Below are 13624 nucleotides of genomic sequence, written 5' to 3'. Positions count from 1 at the left end.
ATGTTGTATTTGGGTGATTTTGTGTGAAACCAAGAGTTGTGGAACTAAGTGTAAGAATCCATGGAAATGGATGGCTAATGTGTGTGAGAGAGTGTCACTATGCCTGCTCTCGGAAATTGGTCTAATCTAACTATTCCTTTGAATTGTCTTCCAATTCCTCCATCCTCATTTCCCTCTCTGTTTGTCTTGCCACTGTTTGGTATTTGCCAGTAGAGAGTGGTGTTTTACAACTAGATTCCAAGACAGAAGAGGTCAAAACACACAGATGCAAAATAGAAGTATGTCTAACACATTTGACAAGGCATTGGTCAAGTAAGAGATGTTTTCGTTATTTAATTGCGTAATATGCAAATATTGAGCCATAATAGTTTGTCTTTGTTCATACTGTACATATATATTGGAAGAGAATTTGAAAAAGGAGAGATGCAAAGAGTAGCGTTTCTTCTAATTGGGTTTATTAAGGAATTCATATTCTATGACTCCTTGGTTGTTAGGACTTCACTGGTCATCACTCTTCATCTTTGCTCTGAAACATAAAGGAAAGAACCAAATCAAGACAACTTGGCTGCTTCTAACTGTACTGTAATTGTTGTGTTGTTACAATAGATGTATAGATATCTATTACATATAGCTGTTCAGTTTTTCTTCTTATATTAGAAGCCCTAGGAATTATGTTACCATATGACACAAAGAATTAGTCAAATAATTTCTAATTTATTTGTCATATTACTTTACCTTGCCAGCTTCACGACTCTTGGCCCTCATCTTGTTGACCTGGGACTCAGCGATGTCAGCACGTTCCTGAGCCTCCTCAAGCTCATGCTGCACCTTCCTGTACCTGGACAGGTGAGTGTTGGCCTGCTCCTCCTGTTGTATTAGTGAATGCATATTTTTAGTTGATAAAGAAGTACCCTCTTTTTTTGTAGATGATTACCTGAACCAGTTTACCAGTTTATCAGTTGCAAAAACAAGATGAGTTTACTCACAGCCTCCTCAGCCTGTCTCTTGTAGGCCTTCACTTTGAGTTGTAGTTTGTCCACCAGATCCTGCAGTCTAGTGACATTCTTCTTGTCCTCTTCAGTCTGCACAATTATGTTGATAATCCAGTCAATATCACCCATCTGCTATGTACTGTATGTGTAGTCGTGTTTTTAATCCATGAACATAGCTACCCTACCTGGTAGGTGAGCTCCTTGACTCTCCTCTCATATTTGCGGACACCTTTCACGGCATCAGCTCCACGTCTCTGTTCAGCCTCATACTCACCCTCCAGCTCACGCACCTTTGAAATACAGATTTGTATATCAAACAAGCACATTATCATGTATTTTTAAAACTGGTACATATTTTCAAGATCATACCCTAGCCTCCAGTTTCTGGAGTTGTTTCTTGCCACCCTTCATGGCCAGGTTCTCAGCCTCATCCAGACGGTGCTGCAGGTCTTTGACTGTGACCTCCAGGTTCTTCTTCATCCTCTCCAGGTGAGAACTGGTATCCTGCTCCTTCTTCAGTTCCTCTGCCATCATGGCAGCCTGAAAATGTCCCAACAGTATTTTAGTTGAAGCATAGCATATTTAAGCAGCCTCACATCGTCCTCTCAGAACTGAATTAACAGTTATTCATTGCTATTTGAATGGGTAATATTGAAAGTCCATATGCATACAATACTGCACAATACAATATTGCCTTACATCAGTGATGGCCTTCTTGGCCTTATCTTCTGCATTTCTGGCCTCCTGGATTGTATCTTCCACCTCTCCCTGGATCTGTACAAAGTCAGCCTCCAGCTTCTTCTTGGTGTTGATGAGACTGGTGTTCTGAATATCATTATCAAATTAAAGACAGTTAATGCTTAATGTGGTTAATGCTTAGGGAGCCACCAGCAAAAGATACTAAAATTGTGCATTTCATAATTGTCTTACTTGTGAATGCAGTAGTCCAACACGCTCACTGGCATCCACCAGCTCCTGCTCGGCCACTTTGCGGCCTCTCTCTGTCTGCTCCAGAGCAGCTCTCAGCTCCTCAATCTCAGCCAGCATCAGGGTGTTCCTGCGCTCCACCATGGCAACCTGCTCCTTCATGTCCTCCTGTCCTCTGAGTGCATCATCGAGGTGCAGTTGGGCATCCTGAGTAAAATAATAATGGTTAGAAAAGGGGTGGTGGTAGTGTAGTGGTTAAGGAACTGGACTAGCGTGCCTGAAAGTTGTGGGTTCCATTCTCCTCCACTAGTTTGCCCTTGAGCAATACCCTTGAAATCCAGAGTTCTCGCAAGAGCACAATTTGAATTGTGTCCACAAGATAATCTGGCAATGAGCAATTATGCACGTTACCACCTACCTCAGGAATCTGTGCTAACCAAAAAAGGAGTGAGCGAGCTAAACTGATGACGACAACGCTAAAACTTTCATTTTTGGTCGTAGTGTTATCCAATTGTGTCTAAGTCCAGAATCAGTCAGAGTAAACATTGGTTGTAGTGTTATCCAATTGCGTGCAGTTAGATTTTCAAATGCATGCTTGGTGCTGCCTCTCAAGTTAGGCCATTTTCATTATTCGTGACCAGACCCTTAATCTGAAAGATTCCAGGGTCTGGTTTACTACCAGGCAACTTGAGCAAGGCACTTAACCCCAAGTTGCTTCAGGGACAATGTAATCCCTTGTAATATAGTTGCCATAATTGTCACTTTGGACAACAGTGAAGTGTAAATGTAAATTATTATGATGAGTTACTGGTCTGCTGTATGTTGGAGTATCTGATACCTTGAGTTGCCCCTGGACATTCCTGAGCTGCTTCTGACATTCAGATGCCTGGCGATTGGCATGGCTCAGCTGAATCTCCATCTCATTGAGGTCTCCTTCCATCTTCTTCTTGATTCTTAGGGCATCATTTCTGCTCCTGATTTCAGAGTCTAGAGTGCTCTGCATGGAGTCAATCACCCTCTGGCTGTTCCTCTTGATCTGCTCCATCTCCTCATCCTTCTCAGCCAGCTTCCTGTCAATCTCACTCTTGACCTGGTTAAGCTCCAGCTGGATTCGAAGAATCTTGGACTCCTCATGTTCTAGTGTACCCTATAACAGAAGACAGTTTCAAATCAGTTCATGAGACTTAGAAGCTTTCAAACTAGCACCAGATTGCAGCTAGTGTTACCTCAGCTTCCTCTAAGGCAGTTTGGATTTCTACTTTCTCACTCTCCACTGACTTCTTGGCCTTCTCCAGCTCATGGATGCTCTTGCCAGTCTCACCAAGTTGTTCAGTGAGGTCAGAGATCTCCTCTGCAGATTGAAATGGAGAAATTGTGAAAGGAAAAACATGCAGGAATGCAGGAAAAAACACGTATGTATGTAATTGTTTATGTAATATCGTTAGAAGGAGTTTTATGTTCTTTATGTATTCATTCTGTTTGTGTAGATAACATATCAATTGGCTCTTTATTTAGGCTTCTTTACGTTGCAGATTCTTGTTCTCTCTTTTCAGGGTCTCCAACTGATCCAGAGCCTCTTCATAGGAGTTCTTCATCTTGAAGAGCTCGGTGCTCAGAGAGCGAGCGTCTTTCTGAGCACCTTCCAGCTCAGCCTGGCTCTCTTCATACTTCTGCTTCCATTCTGCTAGGACCTGATTAAGCATAGACATGTGAACAGGAAATTACATGCTAACCTATTATGTACATGATTGTCAAGGAAGCATGTTACATCTATACCTTGTCAAAGTTGCGCTGTTTCTTGTCAAGGTTGGCAGCCAGTGCATTAGCCCTCTCAACATCAATCATGAGGTCCTCCACTTCAGCGTGCAGTCTCTGCTTGGTCTTCTCCAGAGAGGCACACTTGGCATTCACAGCTTCTATGGATTCTTCAGCGTCTTGGAGGCGCTGAGCAAGCTTTTTCCTGAGAAAAAATGTTATCCTTAACTTATGGTGTACTATGAAAGCAAATAGTGCATAGTAAGTAGTTTCATGTCAAATACAACACATTCTTAAGCATTTATGTTGAAATAAAATATTTTACTTGGACTCCTCCAGCTCCTCAGTGCGCTGGATGGCATCAGTTTCATATTTTGATCTCCACTGAGCCACCTCACTGTTGGCCTTGGACATACTGCGCTGAAGCTCAGCCTTGGCCTCCTGCTCCTCCTCATACTGCTCTCTGAGCAGGTCACAATCATGACGGGCTGATTGGACAGCATGAGCCAGGGCGTTCTTGGCCTTTCAGGAAGAATTTGAAAATATTAGATGGTCAAATTGAATTCCTGGCCAGCAAATAAAATGTTGACAGCATGAAGCAATGATTTGGATAGAAATAATTGATGGACACCCACCTAATGTTTAAAATATTTACAACTTCAGCAGAATTTACCTTCACCTTCTAACTTATGTTCAGCTTACCTTAACTTCTTCCTCTATTTGTCTCTTCAGCTCCTCAATCTGCTGGGTGTAAGCTTGTTTGGCTCTTGTCAGCTGAGTAACAAGAGCCTCTTTCTCCTCAAGCTGGCGGCCGAATTCACCTGAAAGTAGTTCATTTTGCATTGATTTTGTCGTAGCAAATCAATTTGTGCCATGCGCTTTAATAGCAGAATGAACACATTTGCTACCATTTTGCATTTACCGTTCTCAGTTTGAAGCCTGGCTTTTTGCGCACTAATGTCATTTAAATGACGGACATTTTCGTCGTTCTTTGACTTCAGTTCACTCATTTGGTCTTCAAGGGTGCGACACATTTTCTCAAGGTTAGCCTGAAAGAAATCTCATGTAAGATTTCCATGGAGGAATTTTCTTTTAAACACAACTTAAATGACCTTACTCCTCATACCTTGGATTTAGCAACAGCCTCCATATTGCTGGAGAGGTCATCAATCTCCATTTTGAATTCACTCTTCTCCTTCTCCAGCTTCTGCTTGACACGTTGCAGGTTATCAATTTGCTCGCCCAGTTCAGCAACACTATCGGCCTGCTTCTTGCGGAGAGCGGCAGAAGTAGCTTCATGCTGCAGTGTGGACTCTTCAAGATCACGACGCAGCTTCTGGAACTCTGCCTCCCGCTTCTTGTTCATCTCAATCTGAGCAGCAGTGGCCCCACCAGCTTCCTCAAGCCTCTCACTGATCTCCTCAAGTTCCCTGGAGAGATCAGCTCTCTGCTTCTCAACTTTAGCACGAGCAGCACGCTCAGCTTCAATCTCCTCTTCAAGCTCCTCTATGCGAGCCTGGAATTTGTTTAGAGTATTACTATCTAGCATGTGTTTTATGTTATCGCACACACAGAATATTTCCCAATCCACTAATCACCTGGAGTTCCTTAATCTTCTTTTGAAGCTGGGATCCCAATGACTGTTCATCTTCAATCTTGCTCAGGAGTTGGCTGATTTCAAAGTCTTTCCTTTAAGGATTAGAATAGTGGCAAAATGAGTCATGATGTTTTTAGTGCCAAATACGTTTTCCTCTTATCAAACATATGTAAATCCCTTACTTCTTGATCTTTTCGTCAGACTGCTGCTTGTCATTCTCCAGATCCATTATGGATTCCTGGGCCAGCTTCAGGTCACCCTCCAGCTTTCTCTTTGCTCTTTCAAGATCCATGCGAATCTTCTTTTCTTGCTCCAATGATCCTTCAAGCTGTGACAGAAATATGTTGAATACATGTTAAGTTCATTACATATATCATTACCATATGAATACAACATATTTTGTAATGTTGTGTATAATGTGGCAACCTTACATCATCCACTTGTTGTTCAAGTTTGCTCTTTGCTTTGGTTAGAGAATTGACTTTGTCTTCCTCTGCTTGGAGATCATCCAGAGTCTGCTGGTGTGCCTCTTGGAGGGCTTTCTTCTCCTTGGTCAATTTGGCAAGAGCTTCATCTTGAGAGGCCATCTCCTCAGTCAGGTTTTTAACCTAGGGGGATGTGATTTCAGTATGATTTACAATGTAATATACTGTCTTATTAAATCAGTGTAATGGATAGACCATAGACCATGTTATAACCTTGTTTTCTGTAGCATGTTTCTCCTTCTCCACTTTGGCCAGGGTGAGCTCCAAGTCATCAATGTCTTTCTTCAGCTCAGAGCACTCATCCTCCAGCTTCCTCTTCTTGGCAGTCAGCTCAGCGTTGATCTCCTCTTCATCCTCCAGTCTCTCGCTCGTCTCTTTGAGTTTAGCCTCCAGCTGGATTTTGCTCTTAATGAGACCCTCACATCTCTCCTCAGCATCTGAGAGGCCCTCAGTTTCCTGGTGTGAATAAGTATTTTCATATAGTATGAATATATATAGAAACTATTTGATGGTTATGCTACAGTGAGTGTTTTCATACAGTATACCAAACCGCTGCTCCTACAATGACATTGCGTCAGAATTCAAGACTAGAAGGCCACTCCAAAAGCTCCTACATACTGTATAACTCTGGTCTCTGCAAGTCAAGCTTGAGACATTACTGTGTAATCAGTTTTAATGAGGTGATATAGACATAAACACCATCCAACAATAATAATCATAAAATGTACATCATCTTTAGGCAATTCATCTGATATGGAAATGCTCCAGTTTGCCATGAATGCAACTGTCATGTTATTCAATTCAATACATTCCATGTCATGAGAACACAGTACACTACAGTACACGCTATTTTGTAACAAAAGTACTGTTTTGGGTGAGACTGTCTATAATAGCAGTACAATTGGCTTATTTGACGGATCTACTCCAAAATGTTATTTGGTCTTCCTTGGACCATGCTACACCTTTCCACCAAGTTTTATGGTAACCAGGGCTGTAGATCCTGCACATAGACAGACTGACAAATGGACAAACCATTCTGAACACATTACTTCCTGGCGGAGGTAATAAAGCGGTACTCACAGCTGCTACAGCCAACTGCAGGTCATTCTTCTCTTGCAGCAGAGAAACCATCTTCTCCTCAAGCTCCTTCCTCTTTGCCAGGGCAGTTTCCAGATCTGTCTTCATTTTCCCATAGTTCTCCTTCATGTTAGCAAGCTCTTTTTCAGTTTCAGCACTCTTCAGAAGTGGCTTGATCTTGAAGTACAGCTTCATCCATGGCCAAGTTTTCACATTCATGAATGAACGGATATTGTATTGGATGGTGAAGATGGCTTCTCTGTTCAACACAAAAAAATCATATTCAATTCAATTCAATTCAATTCAATTCCATTCAGTCAGTGTTCTATTTGTGAAGTGAACAGTATGCTGTAACATACACCAGACGTGTTAGCAACATGTACACTCGATGCTGCAATGATACCAAGCTGGACCCACATGCAGTTACAAATAGGCACAGTAATACTGATATAATGTGATCGCATGTGTAAGGATGTATGTTTTCAGTGTTTTACAACAGCTTGAAATATTGTTCAGCCAATCATGATCAATTACCAGAAGTATCCATATTGTAATTTATATTTTATGCTGCAAAAAAAAAACTTACCATGAAAGCAGTAAAACTTGAGCTTACCTCCTTTCCATCATCTTTACAAACTCTTTCCTCATCAGGAATCCACGGCAGAGGGCCTGAGTCATCGTGACCAGAGTTGCCAGTTTGTCATCTCGCAACTCCTCAAGGACACCCAGCAGACCAGCTTTGAAGAACACCTGTGGATAATTTCAAGAGGTAACAGAAAAGAGTATTTTGAGACATTCTCACAGATGCGGTCTATGGGTCTGGTGATAAAAAATGAAATGAAATCTGTGTACTTTTGTGTGTCCAAACTTGTACTGAGTGTGGTCCACATCGATTGACCCCAGAAGTTTTTCTGCGGCTTTTTTGTTGTCAATGAATTGTCCTTCAGGGATGACACTTGCGTTCAATACTTTGTATCTTAGATTTAAGAGAAAGAATAGGTGCTACATCACATTTACATTTAATGAATAAGCAGAGGTGGAAAAATCCAGTTTCAGAAAGTAAAAGTCCTACCACATACCTGTGCCAACCAAATTAAGCTAATATATTTAACACTTACAGTGACTTAATACCTCTAATAAGTTTTAATTATTCAATTCTTTAGTCACCTCTGCTTGAAGTCACCATATTGGATTCTGCTGGGGAAGCCCTTCCTGCAGATTCTGATGCCCTCCAGCACACCATTACACCTCAACTGGTGAAGGACGAGGAAGTTCTGCATCAGACCTTTGAGGAAACCAGACACAATTGAGGTGACACTGAATGCTTCATTATAAAAACAGTTTAGTAAAGTGTCCATCAAACCTTTAAGGTGAAGGAAATATTTTGAATAAAAGAGAGGTGTGGAAGGATAGGGAGTTTACATACTGTACGTGTAATCATATCAATGCATTTTTCACCTGGTGTCTTTGACTCATTGGGAATCAAGCAGCGCACAAAGTGAGGATGAGTGCTCCTCAAGTTGGTCATCAGCTTGCCCAAGTTCTCCTGTGATTATGCATAGACAGTTTAGAATAAGTTGAAGAAGTAACTAAACGTATCAACAATCATTTCCTCAAAATATCAACCATGAAGTCACCCTGAACAGAGCAGACACTGTCTGGAAGGAACCACCCTTCTTCTTGCCTGCCTTCTTGCCGCCACCTTCAGCTAAAGTATCAAACAAACAAGAGAGGCACATGTTTGACTTGTGGAATCTGACCAGTGAACAGTGTTGTTGAAATGTGACAATTACTGATACGACGATATACCATATGCTTTAAATAATAATATAATAATATAATCAGCGTAATCATGTCTACCTTCAGCACCAGCATGAGATGCATACAAGAAGGCCAGCAGTTTCACTGCAGACTTCTGGTAGAGCTGCACAACAGTGTCATTCAATGGATCCTTGTTCTTGTCCAGCCAGCCATTGATGTTATAGTCCACGGTGCCAGCATAGTGCACCAGGGAGAAGTGGGCCTCTGGTTTGCCCTTTACTGGTTTGGGTTTCTCAAAGCACTTGGTTTTGCCAAGATGCTGGTCATACAACTTGTTCTTGAAGGTAGTGTCTGAGGCCTTGGGGAACATGCACTCCTCTTCAAGGATGGAGAAGATGCCCATTGGCTTGAGATATAGAACATATCATATTACACTGGATGCTTTATTTTTTATTGTGAAAATTGGCATATTTTTAAATTATTGACTTTACCTTCTCAATAAGCTCAATGCAGGCAGCCAGATCCATACCAAAGTCAATGAACTCCCAGTCAATTCCTTCTTTCTTGTATTCCTCTTGCTCCAGCACAAACATGTGGTGGTTGAAGAACTGTTGCAGTTTCTCATTGGTAAAGTTGATGCACAGCTGTTCCAAGCTGTTGAACTGGCATTTTGGAAAACAGAGACATTTTCAAGTACAAAATAATGTTAACAGTTTGAATTGCTAAACTATTGTGATAACTGAAAGTAAATAGTAGGTCAGTTTTACTTATTACCTCCGCCAAGGAGGTTATGTTTTCATTGGGGACTGTCTGTCTGTCTGTTTGTTTTTTCGAGATAACTCAAAACGTAATGGACGGATTTCGATGACATTTTCACTATAGGTCTGAAATGACCCGAGGAAGAAACGATTAAACAGGAGTGATCCTTATCACCGTCTGGATCCAGGAGGCGGTTATGTTTTCGCTTGGCGGAGGTCTGCGCTCTTGGAATGCTTTTCTAGTTTATTAATGTATTTATTTATTTTTTCAAATCACTTACATCAAAAATCTCAAATCCAGCAATGTCCAGCACACCAATGAAGAACTGTCTTGGCTGCTTGGTGTCCAGCATCTCATTGATACGGATGACCATCCACAAGAACATCTTCTCATAGACCGACTTACAGAGAGCGCTGACAGCATTGTTGACCTAGTCAGGTATAAAGATTGAAGGGGAATTGTAGGGGAAACACTGACAAAATTGTACAAAACATCTTATACAATAAGTCAAGCATCATGTTTGCAAAGTTTCTAACCTGTGGCACGGTTTGACCTTTGGTCACCATCTCATTTCCGACCTTCACTCTGGGGTAGCACAGACTCTTCAGCATGTCAGCAGAGTTCAAGCCCATGAGGTAGGAGATTTTATCAGCCTCTGATCAAAAAATAATTATCAGTTGACAAAAAGTAGCCATCTTTCCTATCACTCTACAGAAGAGGCATTACATTACAGAAGAGGCATTACTAGACATCAACAGAAATCTGAAAAGTATTACATGAAATTTAAAACTGAAAACTTAATTTGAAAAAAAGTGTATTTATCTCTTAATCTTCCTTGGGAGTCTAGAGTGATAATAGTTTCTTTTTTAATATATCATGACCGCTTTTTCATTTTATTTCATGTTATCCTTCAATAATAGCCTGTTTAGCCCTATACATAACGATACTTGTTGCTCTCATGCTCGCCTAGGATGCTTGTGTATTTGCCTCCAGCTTCGTGAATATAGTTTTGTACGGTCGGCCTGCTTGTGCACTTGGTACCTTTTTGTGGATTAATGCTGTATTTTTACTACATTTTAATATATGACGGTTTTCTGCTGTTAAAGAGATTGTGATTTGAATTTTTAGAAATCCTTTCAAATCTCACCCTCCGTGCCATCAGGCTCAGCCTGCTCCTCTCTCTGCTTCTGCTTGAACTTCATGGCCCCATGATGCATCACTGCACCAGTAAGCTTGTAGATGCCTATTTTCTCCTCACCAGTGAAGCCCAAAATATCAATGGCCGTCTAAAGAGATTAAGTTGGAATGAGTATGAATGACTTTCACAATTCTATTTAACATTTCCTTAAACCCAATTTAAATGTAAACGTTAATGTTGCTATGGATATCTTACATCTGTGGCAATGAACTCCTCCACATCATCGATGCTCTTGACAGTGATCTCACCCTGGCTGATCATGGGGAAATCATATGGGTTGGTAGTGATGAGAAGAGCCTCTAAAATTGAGATGGAAGAACAGTAATATCATGTTGAGACATACCAGTTGTATACAGATACACAGACATATTGAATTGTGCTTATGCATATCATACCAATCAGTTCAGGCTTATGTCCAGTCATTAGCTGGTAGAAGATGTGGTAGCTCCTCTCAGCAGACAGCTGGAATGTCACTCTTGACTTCTCCAGCAGATCTGCGACATGGCATTTTTAATAATTAGACATTATTAGGTTTCTACAACTATATTGAATATTTACTTTAATAGTAGATGATGACCACTTACATGTCTCAATATCAGCAGAAGCCAGTTTGCCAGTTGTGCCAAAATGGATTCTGATGAATTTACCCTGAAAGATTTGTGATGAAAAAAACATCAAGATGGAAATATTATACAGCAATTTTATATGATTTTGTTGTAAATACTTACGAAACGGGAGGAGTTGTCATTCCTCACAGTCTTGGCATTGCCATAGGCCTCCAGCAGAGGGTTGGCTGCAATGATCTGATCCTCTAGTGACCCCTGGAGAAGAAGTGAGGTCATTTAGTGAAGAAGTTGTTTCCCAAAAAGTCTATATACATCTGATTTGAAGTTTCTCCTACTCACCTGTATTTTGCCAGCGGCGGGCTCAGCTTTCTTTGATCCTCCAGCCACTGCAATTGTTGCAAAGTACTGGATGACACGCTTGGTGTTGACAGTCTTCCCAGCACCAGATTCTCCACTGGGAACAAATAGAAGAGAGAGAATATAGTTGTGTGCTTTCAGTCCAATCAAAGTATACAGCCTTTTAATTTTCATTATTAATGTAGTTTGGAGGTGTACGTACGTGATTAGGATGGACTGATTTTCACGATCTGAGGGAGAGAAAGAGTGTTGCTGTACTCAATTTAATATACAGAGCTTCAAGGCACCCTTAGCAGTTTTTTTTACTTCCAAAATCATTTTGGTGGCTCATAGACTCATAACATGATGAATGGCACTTCTGCCCCCCCCCCCCCCCCACCCATCTAAAAGCTTTTTTCTTCTCTTTTTGCATTTCCTGTAGATTATATCTGTTATGTCCATGCTTTATTTGTTGCAAAAGACGCATAGTTAGTTTGTTTTCTATTTTTGTAAAGAATAACACCCCACCTTGGAGCATGAACTGATAGGCGTTATCAGAGATGGAGAAGATGTGGGGTGGAGCTTCAATTCTCTTCTTGCCTCTGTACCCAGCAACAACCACAGCATCGTACACTGGGAGCCACTTGTAGGGGTTCACAGTGACGCAGAACAGCCCGGAGTATGTCTGTAGAAGAAAGTAGTAGCTGTAGTAGTTCTCACATTGACATTGTTTTGTAGTAATGAAGTACTGTGAGAAGAAGCAAGATTTGTTACGCATCTTACATAGATCATCCATGCTGCATAACGCTCTTTGAGGTTGTACAGCACAGCAGGCTCGTGGAGGTGGGTCATCATGGCCATGTCCTCAATTTTATCATACTTTGGGGGATTCATAGCGAAGATTTCATCCTCTTTCACAGTGGCCGTCTACAAGGCATAGTTAATGTCAGTATTTTATGCACATAGCTGGATATCACTGAACAATGAATGTGTGAAGTTTCAAAAGCATGCTGCATTTCTATGATGCAGTTTTTCTTCAGACATGGATTGCTGATATTGTGAATACTGGCCAGAGATTGAAATACTAACCAAGTCTACTTTCAATTAAAACAAATCTACATAGTGTACAGTATGTCACAGTGTTGCAGATACTGTTTTCAAGACAAGACACAAACAACACATTAATGGTCTGTCATGTGCTGCTTGTCAGAATATTAAGTATAAACCGATGAACAATTTGAATCAAATGAAAACCAACATATCATGGAATATGTGAATGTCACAGTGTAGTAAAACAGTGGAAAAAGAGAAGCAAAAATATGTTATATCTTACTTTGCCACCTGTTAGATGTTTGACAGTGACTTTGCCACCCTCTCTTTTCTCCAGCACTCCTTTGACATAATCTTCCTCTTTGTCAATCACAAAGTAGGCTGATTTAGCATCAAAGGGTTTGCTCTGAGCCTCAATGCGTTCCCTCTCAGGTTTGCGGAGGTAGATGGCCGCAGGGCCAAAGCACTCCATCTCTGCGTCCCCCATGGTGGCTCTTTACTGCGGGGAGAAAGCGTCTGTTACTTCCTGTAATCAGAGCAGCTGTAGCGTGAGCAGTCTCCAGGCTCTCTCCTCATCCCTGGTGCTCACACCCCGTCACTCGTGAATGAGCCATGAAATTGTTTCATTCCCCCAGACAAAGTTTGGTCTGGCCGGCATCTGGTCAGCTTGCTCTGTTATATTGGACATATTTGTGACACCATCTAGTACATACCTGATGAACTCCCAAGGTGAAGGAAATGGCTTTCAAACTGGGTTGTGGAAAAACAATTAGGAAGTTGTTAATTATCAGTAGGCATTTGCACACATTATATCTCTGACATATTACTGAAACAAATGATCCCCAAATGTGTCACTCACCTTTAGTGGGTGCTGGTTCGTCCTGAGAGAAGCCTGTTGCTTCTGAGTTATATAGAGACACTTGTGGCCAGTCAGCAACTGAGCTCTGCTAGATTTGGGCATGAGCTGAGCAGGGTGACATTATTGTAGGGTCTTGTTCTTTCCACTGGAATTATTTTCATCTCAGCAGCACTGGACTGTCTTTTGTATCAAGGATGCAAAACTGCATTAAAAAAAATAAACTAATCATGTCAGAAACAGGAATACCTACAGTATATTGTTC

At 41.2% G+C, this 13624-nt stretch overlaps 1 protein-coding gene across 1 annotated transcript; it reads right to left on the bottom strand.

Annotated features, from left to right (window-relative positions):
• Nucleotides 1–438: 438 nt before the first annotated feature.
• On the bottom strand, nucleotides 439–13383 carry LOC134092468 (myosin heavy chain, fast skeletal muscle-like). Its single transcript, XM_062545339.1, has 41 exons — nucleotides 13363–13383; nucleotides 13217–13253; nucleotides 12787–13002; nucleotides 12237–12380; nucleotides 11982–12138; nucleotides 11677–11704; nucleotides 11457–11571; nucleotides 11280–11372; nucleotides 11136–11199; nucleotides 10947–11045; nucleotides 10747–10850; nucleotides 10501–10639; nucleotides 9890–10008; nucleotides 9634–9783; nucleotides 9086–9256; nucleotides 8694–9000; nucleotides 8471–8541; nucleotides 8292–8379; nucleotides 8001–8118; nucleotides 7686–7809; nucleotides 7447–7583; nucleotides 6837–7092; nucleotides 5970–6212; nucleotides 5703–5879; nucleotides 5454–5599; nucleotides 5273–5363; nucleotides 4801–5190; nucleotides 4597–4723; nucleotides 4377–4495; nucleotides 4000–4196; nucleotides 3696–3879; nucleotides 3445–3610; nucleotides 3146–3270; nucleotides 2758–3066; nucleotides 1923–2126; nucleotides 1692–1817; nucleotides 1362–1532; nucleotides 1178–1282; nucleotides 987–1082; nucleotides 736–867; nucleotides 439–526 (listed from the first exon to the last, which is right to left on the bottom strand). Exons 3-41 carry the CDS (start codon nucleotides 12988–12990, stop codon nucleotides 509–511), a joined length of 5814 nt encoding a protein of 1937 aa, XP_062401323.1. The 5' UTR covers nucleotides 12991–13002; nucleotides 13217–13253; nucleotides 13363–13383; the 3' UTR covers nucleotides 439–508.
• Nucleotides 13384–13624: the final 241 nt, after the last annotated feature.

This window comes from Sardina pilchardus, chromosome 9 (genome assembly GCF_963854185.1).
Source record: "Sardina pilchardus chromosome 9, fSarPil1.1, whole genome shotgun sequence".
NCBI classification, from domain to species: domain Eukaryota; kingdom Metazoa; phylum Chordata; class Actinopteri; order Clupeiformes; family Clupeidae; genus Sardina; species Sardina pilchardus.
The sequence above is the reverse complement of the archived record's forward strand: the minus strand, read 5'-3'. Positions and strand labels throughout refer to the sequence as shown.

Bases quoted from the DNA above. Each gene is read 5' to 3' on its own strand.
- LOC134092468 (XM_062545339.1), bottom strand. From the start codon at position 12,990: ATGGGGGACGCAGAGATGGAGTGCTTTGGCCCTGCGGCCATCTACCTC. The intron at 7,810-8,000 runs GTGACTAAAGAA...CTTAAATCTAAG, and splicing joins TATGGTGACTTCAAGCAGAG to ATACAAAGTATTGAACGCAA. The intron at 3,067-3,145 runs GTAACACTAGCT...CTTCTGTTATAG, and splicing joins CTGCCTTAGAGGAAGCTGAG to GGTACACTAGAACATGAGGA.